We start from the raw sequence: 18,092 nt of genomic DNA, 5'->3' as shown, positions 1-18,092 counted from the left end.
CCTCTACTTTGAAAAAGTTGCTGAAAACCTCAAATGGGCGAAAGAGTCATGGACTATGCTATTGCAAATCGTTTTAAAGGGAAAAGCTCAGGATGCATATTCGGCCCTTTGTGACGAGCAAAGTTCTTATTATGACTTTGTCAAAAAGACCCTACTGGAAGCTTATGAGTTAGTCCCCAAGGCATACCGTCAGAAATGTAGAAATAATCAAAACAGGGACAATTAGACTTTTGCAGAGTTTGCTAGTGAAAAGGAAACTTTGTTTGATAGGTGGTGTAGTTCAAAGGGGGTTTCAGATTGGCAGGGGTTGAGGCAGTTAGTTTTGATGGACGAATTAAAGCAGTGTGGTCATTCTAATCTCAGGATTTATTTGGATGAACAGAATGTTAAAGCCTTACATGATGCAGCTGTGTTTCATTTTTTATTATTTTATTATTTTTTGACTCACAAGAGTTCTTTTCAGTCTCCTGGCAATTCCAAATTTTTTCGCCAAAAGACTGCTTATCATACAGGGTCATGTGGTGATAAGGCGGTTTCAAATTCTTCTGACAAGCAGTCACATTCTTCTTCCAAACCTAAGTCTTTGAGTGACTCTTGTGACTCTGGTCTGTGCTTATTGTAAGAAGCCTGGTCACTTTATTTCTGCTTGCAAAAAGCTCTAGTACAAAAATTAGTTCACTAGTTCCTCAAATGCTTATCTATCACACCTCAGCCTTCCTTGCCAGGTGGTTCTGAGGAGACTTTTGTTTCTGACAATAAACTTTCGGATTCTGAAGTTCCGGAGAAGTATTTGCCTTTTATTCACACTGGCTCAGTTTCACTTATGGCAGATAATTCTACCAAGGCCCGTTTCAATTCTGAGGGAGACTCGAGCTCTTCAATCTCTGATTTTGAAGGATGTTTTTCCCTTTTCTGCAAAGTCTTCAGCTAACTCAGATGTCATTCTTGTATAAGTGGCAGTTCTGTTGCTCCTTTACATTTCATGAATTTGACTTCAAATCTGGTTTCTGACACCATCGAGGTTGGTGTTCTTGACTCTTCCAGTTCCGTGTGTTGATTTGTTGATTGGCAATGGTCTTATTGAGGCTCGAGTTGGCGGCAATCCTATTGTCACTGTTTCTCTGGAGTGTTCGCCCAGTACAGAAAAGTTGGAGTGTGACTTTCCGGGTATTTTTCCATCTTGTGCGGTGACTCGTTCAATATCAAAAGACATTTCTCCAAGACTTCTTTGGCAAATAATTCCATTTGTGATTTATCAGATACATTTATGGTTCATTCTTTAGCCTCAGAGATTGATGACTTATCTTCGAAGGGGAGTAACTCTTTAGGTCTTTCTGATATGTCTGAAAATTTGTTGAGTGGCGATCACATTTTGACAAGAAAGCAACTTATTAGTGCACAGAGTGATGATGTCGAGCTGCAGACGTTAGCAACCAATGCTGTTTCTTTTGAAGAGGCTCGTAAGGTTCCAGTTTGTTTTTACTTCCAGAATGATGTTTTGATGAGGAAGTACAGGTCACCGGAAATTCTTACGGACGATGAAAGGAAATTTACCTCATCAAATTGTGGTCCCAAATGTTTTTCAAGAGCATGAGAACATGAAAGTCCCTTGGCAGGTCATCTGGGGGTAAACAAAACTTATGAGAAAATTTTAGCACCATTCTTTTGGCCCAGCGTAAGGAAAGATGTTGCTGAATTTTGTAAGGCCAGTCATGCATGCCAGGTTTTTGGTAAACCAAATCAGAAAATTCCTCCTGATCCTTTAAGACCTATACCGGCTTTCGAGGAACCTCTCAGTCGCGTTATCATTGATTGTGTTGATCCACTGCCAAAAACCAGATCCGGTAATCAGTATCTTCTCACTATAATGTGTGCTTCTACCAGATTTCCGGAGGCTATTCCTATCCGTCAGTTTGTTGTTCCTGTGATCATCAAGGCTCTGATCAAAATTTTCACCTTAGTTGGGTTGCCAAAAGTTCTCCAGTTTGATCAGGGCTCAAATTTTATGTCCAAGCTGTTTCAACAAGCAACGTACCAATTGTGCAAAGAACAGGTTAAGTCCAGTGCTTATTCATCCAGAGTCGCAGGGAGCATGAGAGAGATTTCATCAGAACGTTTAAGAATATGATCAAAACTTATTGTTTTGAGACCGGAAAATTGGGATGATTGTGTGCATTTGTTGTTGTTTACTGTCAGGGAATCAGTTCAGGAAAGTTTAGAGTTCTGTCCCTTTGAGCTTGTTTTTGGTCACAATGTACACAGACCACTAAAGCATCTGAAAGAGCAATGGCTCAGTCGCATTCCCAAGATAAACGTTTTGGACTATGTTTCCACCTTTCGGAAAAGGCTTTCGAACGCTTGTGACAAAACCTAAAAACTTCTCAAGCCAAAATAAAACAAAATTATGACAAAAAGTCAAAAGAAAGAACTTTCATTTCTGGTGAAAAAGTGTTAGTCTTACTTTCCATTCCTGGCCAACCACTCAGAGGTAGATATCAGGGTCCATATCTAAGAAACAATGGTTGACATTACACATTGACACATTGAAAGTTACTATTTCTTAAAATCACGTTTTTTTTATTCTGATCCTGATCAATCACACTCTGAAAATGGGAACTATTTTGGCTTGCAGAGGCAATAGGTCAAATTGATTTATGACAATAAAGCTCATATTTGCATCTAATACAGTGGATACTGATACTGCAAGAGGTAAATTAGACAAACATGCATCAAACTCAGAGTAACATGAAATAACATTTGATTATCCTACGTTAATTATGATCTTTCATTAACATGATGGCTTAGCATATTTATTACTGCAACAGTTCCACGTTTCACGGTGCAATAGATACTGGGAACCATGTGGCTTCTGTTACCAAATACAATAATTCTGTGTGACCTCAACGAAAGGCTCATGATTCAGTGGAATGTGTGGCTAATTACTGTAGAATGACTTTAAAGTGTTTAACTGTATGGTATGTGGTAAATAACCGTAGAAATTACAGGAATGTCAAACACCGTAGCACTACTTGCTACTCATCACTTAGCATTCTCCAACTCTCCCATCCTAGCTAAAAGAAAAAATGAACTCACAAATCTTAAACAACAGCCCTTGTATGGTGGTTCCCCTGCAATCATGCCTGTAGTACAATAAAAATACACATCTCATAGTGACTTGTGACTTTCCTCCTGTATTTGATAGAAGTTCTCAATGCAACCCTATGGGGGCACAAGCCAGGGCAATCTGTAGGCCAGTCCCAAGCCCGGATAAATGCAGAGTGTTGCGTCAGGAAGGGCATCCGGCGTAAAAACTGTGCCAAAAAAATATGAGCGTTCATCTAAAGAATCCCATACCGGATCGGTCGTGGCCCGGGTTAACTCACCCACCCCCGGCACTGTTAACCTGCAGGGTGTCAGTGGAAATTTAGCTACTGTGGGTCGAAGACAAAGAGGAGGAAAGGGTATTCGTAGATAAAAAAAAAAGAAGAGGAATGCACATAGCCTACAACTGAGTGAAGGGACTTTGAATGTAGGGACTATGACAGGAAAAGCTCAGGAGTTGGTTGACATGATTATTAGGAGAAAGGTTTGTATATTGTCCATCCAAGAGAGCAAGCAGAAAGATAGTAAGGCTAGAAGTTTAGGAGCAGGGTTTAAATTATTTTACCATAGAGTAGATGGGAAGAGAAATGGAGGAGGGGTTATTTTAAAGGAAGAGCTGGCTAAAATAAGATTGAATAGAATTTCTCATCAGTGAATGTGTAAGCAGTCGGACAAATCCTTGAAAGTCTTTATAAGACTATGAATACATTAGATTCATCTTTTTAGTAAGTTTGCATTCACAAAAATGGTTGCACACATGAATGTGCATACAAACAGATGTGAATGCTGATCTACCAATCAATTATTGTGCCTGCCAAATGTCAAGTGTTGTGGGAAGAGTCTTCTTCTCTTCCTTTCGGCTTTTCCCGTTAGGGGTCGCCACGGCGTGTCATCTTATTCCATCAAAGCCTATCTCCTCCATCTTCCTCTCTAACCTCAACTGCCCTTTTGTCTTCCCTCACAACAGCTATCAACCTTCTCTTTGGTCTTCCTCTCGCTCTTTTGCCTGGCAGCTTCATCCTCAGCACTCTTCTACCAATATACTCACTCTCTCGCCTCTGGACATGTCCAAATAATCGAAATCTGCTCTCTCAAACCTTGTCTCCAAAACATCCAATTTTGGCTGTCCCTTGAATGAGCTCATTTGTAATCCTATCCATCCTTCTCACTCCTAGAGAGAGCCTCAACATCTTCATTTCTGCCACCTCCAGTTCTGGTTCCTGTTGTCTCTTCAGTGCTACTGTCTCTAATCTGTACATGCTGGCTTGCTTCGCCACTGTTTTATAAACTTTGCCCTTCATCCGAGCAGAGACTCTTCTGTCACATAACACACCAAACACTTTCCGCCAGTTGTTCCAACCTGCTTGGACCCGTTTCTTCACTTCTTCACCACACTCACCATTGCTCTGTATTGTTGACCCCAAGTATTTGGGGTCGTCCACCGTCGATATCTCTTCTCCCTGGAACCTCACTCTTCCCCCTTCACCCCTCTCATTCACGCACATATATTCTGTTTTACTTCGGCTAATCTTCATTTGTCTCCTTTCCAGTACATGCCTCCATCTTATTAATTGTTCCTCTACTTGCACCCTACTTTCACTGTATATCACAACATCATCAGCGAACATCATGGTCCAAGGGGATTCCAGTCTAACCTCATCTGTCAGCCTATCCATTACCACAGCAAACAGGAAGGGGCTCAGAGCTGCTCCCTGATGCAGTCCCACCTCCACTTTAAATTTTTTTGTCACACCTACGGAACATCTCACCATTGTTCTGCTGCCCTGGTACATGTCATGTACTATTCTAACATATTTCTCTGCCACACCAAACTTACATATGCTGTACCACAGTTCCTCTCTTGGTACTCTGTCATAGGCTTTCTCTAGATCCCCAAAGACACAAATGTAGCTCCTTCTGCCCTTCTCTGTACTTTTCCACTAGCATCCTCAAGGCAAATAATACATCTGTGGTAGTATTTCTAGACATGAAACCATACTGTTGCTCACAGATACTTACTTCTGTCCGGAGTCTAGCCTCTACTACACTTTCCCATAACTTCAATGTGTGGCTCATCAACAGCTCTGAACATCGCCTTTGTTCTTAAAAATGGGAACCAGCACACTTTTCCTCCATTCCTCAGGCATTTTCTCGGCCGCTAGTATTCTGTAGAATAAGTTGGTCAAAAACTGCACAGCCACCTCTCCAAATGGCCTCCATACCTCCACAGGCATGTCATCAGGATCAACTGCCTTTCCATTTTTCATCCATTGTATGCCTTTCTAACTTCCCCCTTACTAATCATTGCCACTTCCTAGTCCTTCACACTTGCCTCACTTGTTGTGGGAACAGCATAGAGTATAAAAATTCAACTGACTGGGGTTTCATGGGCTATTTACACAAAGCAGAGGAGAAAGCCATAGATCAGGACCCAGTTATTTAAAAGATGTTCTCTGGATCAAAATTATCCTTATTTTGAAATCCCCCCCCCTTTTTTTTTTTTTGCTATCCAGGGTCATGTAATTCGTCTTACTTTTATCGCAATTGCTCAAAACAAAATTGCATTGGATCTGCTTGAAAATGTAATATGTTGGACAAGTGGTGTGCACATCTCTCACTGGCCAAAAATTAACTTTCCTCTCCGCTACGGAAGCTAATTCCACATTTAAATGGTGGTTTGTTTTCCAAATGGATTTCTATGGCATTCCCATCCCTCAGGAAAAGTCCACGTGCCAGAAATTAGAGCCGACCTCAGGTTTTAAGAGTCACAACTCTCGGGAAGTTGTGCACACATGAGCTGCCTTTGCACATTGTCTGGGCCAGAACTCATTAGGTGATCCTGCATATACCTTGAATGTTTTTTTTTTAACTCCTTTATATTAACTACATCTTTCTGAGCATGTACTTATTTTGAGTTTCTCTGTTTACATACCATGTTTATCCCTACTCTTACCTGTGTTTTGGCAACTGAAGGGCTGAAAAATCAATCAGAATTTCTTTTTGGTGGTGTGACACTATCGTTGTCTCAGTTAGTGTTAATTGTCATTCATTTGGTAGAACCATGTGCCAGCAAAAGTTGTTTCGTCAGGCTGGATTGACTCTGATGTGAGGAAGCACTTTTGTCTAAATGCGCATTTGGCATATATATTGTTTTCTTTACTATAAATTCCTCTATGGAAAAGTAATGTCTATACTTTGAGTTAAAAGAAACCTGCTTCACCTGTAGATTTTAGTGGGCTCCCCAATCCTATTGGTTATCATATCCTCAAGGTGCTTTACTGCCCAACACTAGATTTGTTGGCTTGCAATGAAATTTAATCCTACCTATCAATCATCACTTACGTGGTTCTCACCCCCCCATCATAAAGAACAGACAAAAAATAAAATAGAATAAACAATCCTGTTGTTGTTATCAGTTACAATAGCAAAATCAAATTGATATTTACAACAGCTAAATATAGGACTGAAAGAACAACAAAAATAATTTGGACTTAAAGTTCTCTGTGGGTCCATTGAGTTTAGCATGCAGCATCAGGCATTCGGTGATTACCACTGTAAATTCGGATGAATCAACTTCTGATGTCATCCATCCATTTGGGCCCTCTTCTTCTCTTCTGGGATTAATTGGAGTCACTCCCACTCCTGGTCCCTGACAAACAACCATTTGTACTCAGATTCCAACCAGGGGGAATTCACTGTCTTCTGGTGACCTCAAATGGATTTAGAATGTGTGGGGGAGGGGAAATGGGAGGAAACCCACACATAACTTCACTAATAGAAGATTTTGGACTAATGCCAGCGCAGACAGCCAAAGACATGAAATTTAAATGGTTAGATGAATAATGCCCAAAATCATGTACAACAGAGAGTAAATCCAACAGGGAGAACAATGGCAATGTTAATAATGCATTTAACACTTTGCTATCTCTTCCAGGTATTATGTCGGCAACAGGGAATGGATATGTCTTGTATACAACGATCAAACGCAAGACTAAGTTGAAGCCTCCAGAGCTCATGACTTTGAATTTAGCCATCTTCGACTTTGGCATATCAGGTACGTTTACGTCATTGTTGGGGTGTCTGCAAAGCAACACCACAAATACTACCCCCAAAGTATTAGCATTGTTAAATAATTTTGATTTAAAAGGGAATCAGTCAAAATGAATTGAAAATAAATCAATTTATTTATTCATAACAAAGACTGAAAAATTGAAGGGAGTCTGAAAGCTTTCCATACCCACCGTAGGTAGGTAGATAGATAGATAGATAGATAGATAGATAGATAGAGATAGATAGATAGATAGATAGATAGATAGATAGATAGATAGATAGATAGATAGATAGATAGATAGATAGATAGATAGATAGATAGATAGATAGATAGATAGATAGATAGATAGATAGATAGACTGCCCACACCTGAAGAGATCCTGAGATGTTCACAGGCCAGCTCGGAGCTCAGCCTCGGGATCTTCTCTGGTGAGATATGACGAAGAACAAAGATGGGGGAAAAAAATACAGTGATTAACTGGTAACTTTTTTTAAAAATATATATTTATTGAGTAGCGTATGGACAAAATTGACACTGATATAATCCAGGAATATGCGAATGAAAATATTGCCCATGAATTTAGAACAGTATTTTAAAACCATGGCAAATTCAGCCACAATGTATGGTCACAAATGATCTTTCTAGGCTGCAGCTCATCGGCGACAGTGAGGATAAGTGGTACAGTAAATGGATGATGGATAGATGTTTACACAAGTAAAATAACACAATAGGCTCAACAAACAGATGATAAATAATTTGATTACATTTAAATTAATTAAATTGAGTTTTTAGACAGCTGGATTGAGTCAAATAAATTAGCAACGCAGATGTGTTTCATTACACAAAAGCAATTTGAGTTCTAACTTTATCTTCAGCGCTGCAAATGGATTGTTGTTTCTCCATGCCCCCTTCAATGCACACAACTTGTATTTGCATTCACATGTTGTGCATATTTCCGTTCATCTGAGGATTTAATTGTTCAGAACATTCTATTTAGTAAAAGCAGATCAGAAACACGGACCGACCTGGATGTTAGTCAACTCTAAGTGGAGTTCTTTTATGCTGAAATGCCACCATTTTTATCAAGACACAGCTGGAACCCCATGCCAGGTTTTTATAACTGCAATGCAATTGTGGCGGTATTGAGACATGGATTCAGTCAGGTAACAACCCATAATTTATCATCCATCCATCCATCCATAGTTTTTTTAATTAGTTGAATTTTCAAATAAATAGCTTTGTCTCAGTGATGAGATGAAACTCCAAGGCCTTCATTTATCAAGCATGCATATGCCCAAAAATGTTTTTAAAGCATCCGTACAAACATTCCCACACATTGTATGGGATTTATCAAGATGGAGTTATGCGTGGAGACGTGCGTAGACCTTCACACACCTCTGATCGTGCAAACACACAAAACCTTGAAGTAGAATCCTGAAACTACAAATAGAACACACCAAGAGGGTCACAAAAGCCATCTGAGTGCACATCCAGCTCCTGTTCTCAATGGGATTTGTAGCCACCGGCACATTTTACTGGGAGATTGGTGAGCAGCATTTTGCAATACGCACTAAGCCAAAGCAACCCCTTGGCACCAACTTACATCAATTTCTAATAGTGACATCATCAACAAGCCCAAATTAAACATGAGTTTCAAAAACATGACCAACTGCATGCTATTTTACAAGTAGTGGGTCAGGTTTAAATCCACGAGGAAGTGGCAAGTCCTTTGAATAGCTACTGCACAGAACAAGAGTGCTTGGTGTTTTTATAATGGGGGAGAGCCTCGTGCTCACATCAGTCTCACGAGTTTCCCAAAGCTCTTAAAGTAGCTGCTGTTAAGCCTCTTCTAAAAAACAGAGCACTGGACGATTCCATGTTAGCAAGCTACAGACCCGTCTCAAATGTCCCATTCAGAACCAAGATTCATGAGAAAGTTATTTTTAATCAACTCAGCAATTTCTTGAATTTAAATGGGGTTATTGACAAATTTCAGTCAGGTAGAATCTGCTCTTATCAAAGTACTAAATGATATAAGGTCGAATACTGACTCAGGAAACGTGTCAATTTTGGTCTTGTTGGATCTCAGCGCGGCTTTTGATACGGTAGATCATAATACAGTGCTTAACAGGTTGGAAACGTGGGTAGGACTAAATGGAATGGTCCTTGAATGGTTTAGGTCCTACCTGGAGGAAAGGAGCTACTTGGTAACCATTGGAAGTGCTCAATCTCAACAAATTGCAATGACTTATGGGGTCCCTCGAGGGTCAGTTATTGGACCTCTCCTGTTCAGCCTGTATATGCTACCCTTGGGTCAAATTCTTCAAACCTTTAATTTTGACTGTCATAGCTATGCAGATGACACACAGTTATATTTAGCAGTGTCTCCAGATATGACTACAGTTCAGTTAAGGTATTGTGCCACTGTCTAAAGCAAATAAATAACTGGATGAGCCAAAATTTTCTTCAACTAAATCACAACAAAACTGAGACAATTGTTTTTGGCAATAAAGAAAAAGAGAACTGCTGTTAGTAAACACCTGGACTCTCTATCTTTAAAAAACAAAGACCAAGTCTGAAACGTTGGTGTTCTGATTGATTCCGGCCTGACTTTCAACAATCATATCAAATCAATCAGAAAAACTACCTTCTACCATCTGAAGAACATATATAGAGTTAAGACTTGTATGTGTCAAGCAGATCAGGAAAAGCTCATCCATGCGTTTATCTCAAGTAGCCTTAACTACTGTAATGGTCTTCTGACTGGACTCCCCAAAAAGAGTATTGAACAGCTGCACCTCATTCAGAATGCTGCAGCTTGCATTCTGACGAGAACAACGCGGTCAGAGCATACAACTCCAATCATAAAGTCCTTGCACTGGCTTCCAGTCAGCTATAGAATAGATTTTAAAGTTCTGTTACAGGTCTATATATCACAAAATGATTTTGGTCCTGAATACATGAAGCAAATACAAAATACAAACCCAGTAGACCTCCGAGACCGACTGACTCAGGTCAAATAGTGGAGTCCAAAGCAAACATGGTGAAGCAACATTTAGTTCTTATGCTGAACACAAATGGAATAAGTTACCAACAGAGGTGAGATCAGCCCCAAGTGTGAATGTTTTTAAATCCATCTTAAAAACACTTGTGTTTTTTTGTGCTTTTTAGAGTATTTCCACTTTTTAATCATATTACTTGCACTGTAGGCGGTTTTATTAGTCTTCTTTTGGTAATTTTTTTCCCATTTTTATTCAATTTGAAATGTTTTATCGCTTTGTTTTCCAATGCTTTTAACAATGCAAAGCACATTGAGTTACCTCATGTAGGCAATGTGCTATATAAATACATTTGCTTTGCTTTGCTTTGCTTTGCTAGAAAGCCCCTAGCCTGCTAAAGTCATGGGGCTCATTTTTAGCCTCACGCCAAAAAATATGCCCAAAACAGCTGAAGAAAAAGCCTTAAGTTATATCTCACAATTTAATAATATATTGTCCTCAGTCATTGCAGATTTTTAGCACTTACCTTGAAACATTTTATGTGGTATTTAGAAATAAAACACAACAATTAAACTACTTCATCTCTATGCACCCGGCTTTCAAAATCCTGAAGTTAGCAAATGAAACCACGGTCATCAGGCTCATCAAAGATGGAGACAAGTCTGGATTTTGACAGGAAATGGAGAGATTGGTGCTTTGGTGTGGTCGACAAAAACTGGAGCTGAACGCACTAAAGACTGTAGAGATGATTATGGACTAGGCAGGCATACTTCACCATTGCTGCCCCTCAAGGTGTCCAACTGTCTTGTGACAACTGTCGGGTCAAATTTCTGGGAATTCCAGTGTCAGAGGACCTGAAGTGGTATACAAAAATCAGCTTTATCCTCATTAATTCCCTGCAAACGCTGTATTTCCTGCGGCTTCTGGGAGAGCACGGCCTGCCATGAGAGCTGCTAAAATAGTTATATACAGCGGTCATCGAATCAGTACTGTGTACCTCCATCACAGTCTGTTGCCGTAAAATAAGATAAACTCCGACTGCAACGGTCATCTCGGGTCCTCCACACCTTGTTCACCAGTTATGCAAGCTCCTTCCCTCAGGTACGAACTACCCAAAAATGCAAACCAAAACTACCATTCACTCCAACAGCTTTTTCCCACTTGCAATAAAATTCTTGAACAGCTAATGTATAATTCAACTGCAATCTTCTTCTTTTCCTTTCGGCTTGTCCCGTTATGGGTTGCCACAGCGTGTCATCTTTTTCATCTAAGCCCATCTCATGCATCTTCTTCTCTAACACCCACTGTCCTCATGTCCCCGCGAACAACATCCATCAACCTTTTCTTTAGTCTTCCTCTTGGTCTTTTGCCTGGCAGCTCCATCCTCAGCACCCTTCTACCAATATACCCACGCTCTCGCCTCTGCACATGTCCAAACCATCGAAGTCTGGTCTCTCTAACCTTGTCACCAAAACATCCAACTTTGGCTGCCCCTCTAATGAGCTCATTTCTAATCCTATCCAAATGGAGATGTTGAGGTTCTCGCTCGGTGCTCATTCCGAGCGAGAACCTCAACATCTCCATTTCTGCCACCTCCAGTTCTGCTTCCTGTTGTCTCTTCAGTGTCACCGTCTCTAATCCATACATTATGGCCGGCCTCACCACTGTTTTATAAACTGGAGACTCTTCTGTCGCATAGAACACCAGACACCTTCCGCCAACTGTTCAACCCCGCTTGGAGCCGTGTCTTCATTTCTTTACCACACTCTCCATTGCTCTGTATTGTTGACCCCAAGTGTTTGAAGTCATCCACTCTCGCTATCTCTTCCCCCTGGATCTTCACTCCTCCTCCACCTCTTACATTCATGCACATATATTCTGTTGTACTTCGGCTAATCTTCATTCCTCTTCTTTCCAGTGTGTGCCTCCATCTTTCCAATTTTTCCTCCGCTTGCTCCCTGCTTTCACTCCAGATCACAATATCATCTGCGAACATCATAGTCCAAGGGGATTCCAGTCCAACCTCATCTCTCAGTATGCTGCCAATTTTCTACCCCGGGTTTTTGGCTCATTCTGATGGTCCAATTAGTATTATATATTACAGATTATCCGTGCTCTCACTGTAGTACTCTGACCTCCCTGCACCATTTGCACATCTGTTGTTGTCCTATACTAGCCTCTCATACATTAGTAGAATCAGCACCAATTGTACAATCGACTGAGGACTATTTGCAACAACTGCACAATAGACATTGTCCCAGACTATCACCCGATTTGTCACTGTACACGACATACACTACTTGAAGTCTTGACACCCTTTGCACAATTGTCAATCCATTCGCTCTAAGGCGCTTTCTAACTGCTAGAAGACTCTGCATCCTTTTGCACAACTAAAAAAAGTTCTCTTTCAATTGACTATCCTTCTGCTGTTGTATTCAATATAAATGCTGTACTAAGGTGGATCCAACTACCGGAGACAAATTCCTTGTTTGTTGTTTACATACTTACAATAAAGCTGATTCTGATTATCAAGTGTAGCAGCCAGCCATACTCCTGGAACACTCTACTGAGGTGTTGCTTCCAGTATATCTTCATATATATATTATTAAATATATTAAATATAATAAATATATTAAAGATAATTCTCATCTATGGGCCCAGACACGCTTTTGGCATTGGGTTTGACGGTGGTAATAGTTATGCTTATGGTAGATGGCAACAGAAACTGCACCCGCTTTCAGTAGCTACATCTGGAGAGATGGAAATAACTTCAGTGTAGTATGAGGGGCTTTCGAGGACTATCAATAAAATGGTATGTCTCAAATGTACATGGTAAAGATAAAATTCATAAATGAAATTGTATTGTAGGTTTTCTCACAACTACCATAGGCATATCAAGCACGAAGATATAAAATCACAGTGATGGATTTGAGTTTCAAAATGAATGAATGAATCTGAAACATTGTCAACTGTTGTTCTTTCACTTCTGATTCTGGAGAGCAGGATTTGTGTGGGATTATCTCAAAATCAATAAAAAGTAATGGTCGGCCATTTAAATTGGGGCAGTGTTTTTAGCCTGATTTATGCCTTACTGGTCTACTTTCACGTTCGTCTTAACAAGAATCAGCAGGTCGGAACTATTTTCACAGTTCACTTGCACATTAGAAACTGAAGCGAATCAGTTTGGAGCTTCAACCCCGACTAAATGCCTTTACAAGTGCTCCATTCTCCTTTCATTCCAGTTACGATTCAAATTTTTTAATATTTGTTGAAATCTGGTGGGAATGTAGGTCATGTCATTTTTTCATTTGGAGTAAAGAGCCTTTGCGCATACATATCATTCTAGTCTGTATTCATATGCTGATTGTTTCATAAGATCAATAAAAAAAGAACATGAGTGCCTCCAAATTGGAATCAGAAATTTATGAGTTTGCTCTGCAGTTGTTTTTGTCAGGGAAATCTGTCTTCTAATCTTTCATTTTGTATGACGAAATTCTGACAACAGAATAATAGAATAATCTAGGAGCCTTATCTTGTAAAAACAGAAAAATAGTATTAATCTTAATTAATCTTAATTAATTAGTCTTGCAACCTGCATCTACATCTATTACTGAAGTGCTTTTATGCACCATCGTTGAGATGATGTAGCTCCACATCCTACACATGTTTGTTATTAAATCTGTGGTTTCTGCACTGTATTATCAGTCAGGCTTTTTAATTTTTTCTTGCAAGAGATATTTCTGACATGTGTTTTTTGTCACAATTACAGTACCTTGTTGAAATAGTCATATGCCAGGGAAAATATTTTAAAATGATTACACTTTCAGCTATACGCTGTAAGTAATTTGCAAACGCATGAGTATGTTTGTGATTTTAGTAATGTCTGATAAAGTCATCCATCAATACATACTGCACGAAAATCCTTTTTCAATACCACTTGTCCTGTGGAGTGTTACAGGGAAGATAGAGCCTTTCATATTTCAGGTGGGCTATCATCTGTACTAGTGACAAGCTAATAGGATATTTTGTTATTTTTTTTCTCAAATTATATTCATTCAATTGTGTGTAAATTGATCCCACATGAGGTGTCCAATAGTCAGCTACACCATCCCCTCCACGCCTCTCTTTCCTCCGCTACGCTCATTCATGCACAGATACTGCGTCTTAATTCTGCTAATTTTGGTTCCTCTCCTTTCCAGTGCATGCCTACACCTTTCTAATGGTTCATCCACCAACTCCCTGCTTTCACTGCAGATCACAATGTCATTGCAAATTCTCTTTCACCTCTAGGACACCTTCAACATGTGGTGCATAGCCACTAATCACATTATACATAAGACCCTCAATTTCAAGTTTCAGCCTCATCAGTCGACCTGATACTCTTTTCACCTCCAAGACATTCTTAGCTAGCACTTCCTTCAAAATAACCCCGACTCCATTTCTCTTCCTATCTACTCCATGGTAAAATAAAACCCTGCCCTTAAAATTCTAACCTTAACTGCCTTTCCATCTGCTGTCTTGGACACACAATATATCAATCTTTCTCCTCATCATCATGTCAACCAACCCTGAAGAGTTTTCTGTCATAATCCCAACATTCAATGTCCCTACATTCAGTTCTAGACTCTATGCTTTCCTCTTTCCTTCCTGCCCAAGATCCCACTTTCCATATCTCTGTCTTCTCCACTCCCAATGGCCTAAATTCCAAGACATGTGATGTTATTCTTTATCTTTTTTCTGAAGTAAGACGATTGATACCAGAATGCAAAATGTGTTCATGCATTTGTTATTTTTATAATCTAATGCATACACTAAATTATGGTCTTAGTAGTATATGCTTTTGTTTGACCTAGTTATTGGGCTTGAAGTGCACAGGGATGTGCCTGCAATTGTGTAAGTGTGTGTATGTGTTTGTGTGTGTGCGTGCTTTAATTCAGGCCCTCGAAAATATTTCCTTCCTTTATTAAACATCAGTTTTAAACAATTGGAGGATGCCCAGTAATATGTCTACAAATGCAGATGTTGTTGTAGAGTGCTACGACAATGTATATACGCTCTCCTCAAATTCTTTTTTGCATAGTTTCACCACTTTAATGTTTAAAATCATCAAAGAAATATAAATATCAGATACTTCATAACATGTAATGATAAACTTTATTTAAGTTGCACTTTTCAATTTTTCTCAGTTTTTTTTTTTCTTAGCAAGATAAAATACAAAGGCAATAATACAAGAAAGAAAAGAGTTGAAAATGTCACTACTTGAGAATTAAAAGAGGATATTAAGTTTGCTTCCCCAAGATCTCCAGGCATGGAGTTTCATTATTGAAAGGCTTGAGCTATAAAGGCCTGCTCACCCTTTGACCCAATACACACTTAAAATTACCACTTTTTCTGGTCCATTTCTAGTTCTTCCTCACCGAGCATGCACCAAGAAAAAATATTACGTTTTATAAGATTATCCTATACAACTGTTGTTAGGTTTGAAATGTGTTAAGAGTGGCTATGTCCTGATTTTAGAGTCCGAAACAGGTCGGAGACGACAGTTTTAAGTAATAAGCGTGCTCAACAATTAGGAGCAAAGGTTTTCACGTGTGTGGCTCTATAACAGTGAACCGCAAATGGGTAAGGGTATTCTGTATAAGCTTAACATTAAGTGGGGTGATTACAGACTCGAAACTGCTCTGAATGCGAGAAGACTCTGCATCTGTAGCCAATTAAGAAGCGCAGTGATTCAACAAAACATTGTGGTTCTGTTGGATTCATCACAGTAAGATAATTGACTCTCACAGAACAGGTTTTCAGCTGTGTGTAAAGATACTGGGAATGAGATGAGAATCAGCACCATATCTGAGATCTCAATCATTAATGAGCGCATGCCCTCTCTAAGTCGACAAAGAGCTCTGTAATGAGAGCGACCATGTGTCCCAGGGGCCTCTGAATGTCTTAGGGTCCCCCTGAAGAGTTGGATGAGCCTGAAGGGGAGAGGGAAGTCGGAGCTGCCTTGCTAAGGCTGCTGTCCTCGCAACTTGACTCCAGTAAACATAAGAAAATCGATGGACGGATGGATTGATGTTTTTAATCGTTAGTTTTAATTATCTCAAACATTAAAGTGGGGACATACAAAGAATATGAGGGGGACCAATCTTTCTCACGGCACCCTGTATCGTACATGGTATATTTCTGATAAGATTAGCTAAACCAGATTCATGTGCAATATGGTTTCAAAGTGGTTTCTGTGTTTTCTTCATAGACAGTATAAAATATCACGTCGGCCATATTTTTTCATACACACTATAAATGTAGTGTATCCTTAACACCTTGTCCGTTAGTATGGCTGTTTTGTATACGCTTTCATCACCAGCACAGGAAAGTCTGTGGTTTTGACCCAGATGGTGTATGATTGTGATCAACACCATCTTGTTTCCGGTTGGGTCGTGTAAGAACAGCAAATACTGTATTGATCTTGAGAGGGGTAAAAAATGTATTTGCTGTCTTCAAAAAAACAAAACAAAACAAAACAAACAAAAATCAGTATTTCGGGTTACATCCCCCTGAGTGAAGTTGACGTTTACTGCTATTCTCACGTTCTATTGAGACTTTGAGTTGAATTGCCTCATTATTGTCATATATTGTATAATAACCTCATGCATACTCTGCAGCAACGGATCAGTGAAGATGGATGAATAAAAAAACATGTTGGTAGCAACAAAATCACATCAGTATACACTTCCTTCGAATCTACCACAGGGTACCAGGCATCCTCACTAGACTTTTTTTTATTAAAAAGAATTTTCGGTCCAAAATATAAAATAATGAAATTGAAAACAGCAACAAAAGACAGAGAACAACACCAATAAGAGTCCTCTCTAATGTAACAAGCTGAACAAAATACAATAAACACCTGTCAATATGATGCAGTGCTGTGAAATTATTGACGAATATCATGCAAATCCATTAGAGACTATTAGATTAATATTGATCAAAACAATATTTGTAAAGGAAGAATTCTTCACTTAAAGCAAGGCCCAACCTGTTAACACTTTCTTGAATTCTTTCCTTTCTTAGTCAAGCTTTATATTTTCGTGTTCCTCTGAAATTAGAAAAGAGCAAATAACGTCTGGGGAAGTAGTGGTGTCACAATTAACATACAAATAGCTGTATACCACAGTGGAATACACAAATAATTAGTCATCCATCCCTACCTCTGGTGAATAAGTAAATGTGATTTTCGCCTTTCGCCTTAGCTCCCTCTTTACCACAATGGACTGATACAAAGTCTGCATAACTGCAGAGGCTACACCAATCTGTCTGTCGATCTCCTGTTCCATTCTTTCCTCACTTGTGAACAAGACCCCAAGATACTTGAACTTCTCCACTCATCCCTGACCCAGAGAGGGCACACCCCCTTTTCCAACTGAGGACCAGGTCTCAGATTTGGTGATGCTGATTCTCATCCCAGCCGCTTCACCCCCAGCTGTGAACCGCTCCAGTGAGAATTGGAGATCATGGCTTGATGAAGCCAACTGAACCACATCATCTGCAAAGAGAAAAGATGCGATGCTGAGGCCGCCAAACCGGACACACACCATGCCGCCGCTGTGCCTTGTGATTCTGTCCATAAAGGTTATGCACTGTCAGATTCCGCTTATCCCCAGGACTAATCTCCAGTTCAAGGGTTAAGCTACCCCTTTACTCCAGATGACTTTAACGCCGTGCGTGTAGGAGGACGGGAGCTTCTTAAGTCGGCGTCGAGATGAATTCGCCGAGGTGTACTAACTCCCTTTAGTTTTGCAGAGCCAATCCAGTCTGCCTCCACTCGTCCGCCTTGTCGAGTAACCTTTCTGAGTACCAAGGTGACAAAGTGTTCGCTCTACTTTTACAGCAACTCCATCTCTTATGAATCGATTGCCCTTGTTATTGACCTAGCAAATGTAACAATC

At 39.8% G+C, this 18,092-nt stretch overlaps 1 protein-coding gene across 2 annotated transcripts in view; it reads left to right on the top strand.

Annotated features, from left to right (window-relative positions):
• opn5 (opsin 5) overlaps positions 1–18,092 on the top strand; it is an 82,283-nt gene that overhangs the window by 26,641 nt on the left and 37,550 nt on the right. For both annotated transcript variants that reach the window (XM_061813052.1, XM_061813053.1), the window contains exon 3: positions 7,037–7,156. In XM_061813052.1, coding sequence (XP_061669036.1) covers positions 7,037–7,156 — 120 coding nt within the window. The remainder of the gene's footprint in view (positions 1–7,036; positions 7,157–18,092) is intronic.

Source organism: Syngnathoides biaculeatus, chromosome 23, assembly GCF_019802595.1.
Source record: "Syngnathoides biaculeatus isolate LvHL_M chromosome 23, ASM1980259v1, whole genome shotgun sequence".
Taxonomy (NCBI): Eukaryota; Metazoa; Chordata; class Actinopteri; order Syngnathiformes; family Syngnathidae; genus Syngnathoides; species Syngnathoides biaculeatus.
The sequence above is the reverse complement of the archived record's forward strand: the minus strand, read 5'-3'. Positions and strand labels throughout refer to the sequence as shown.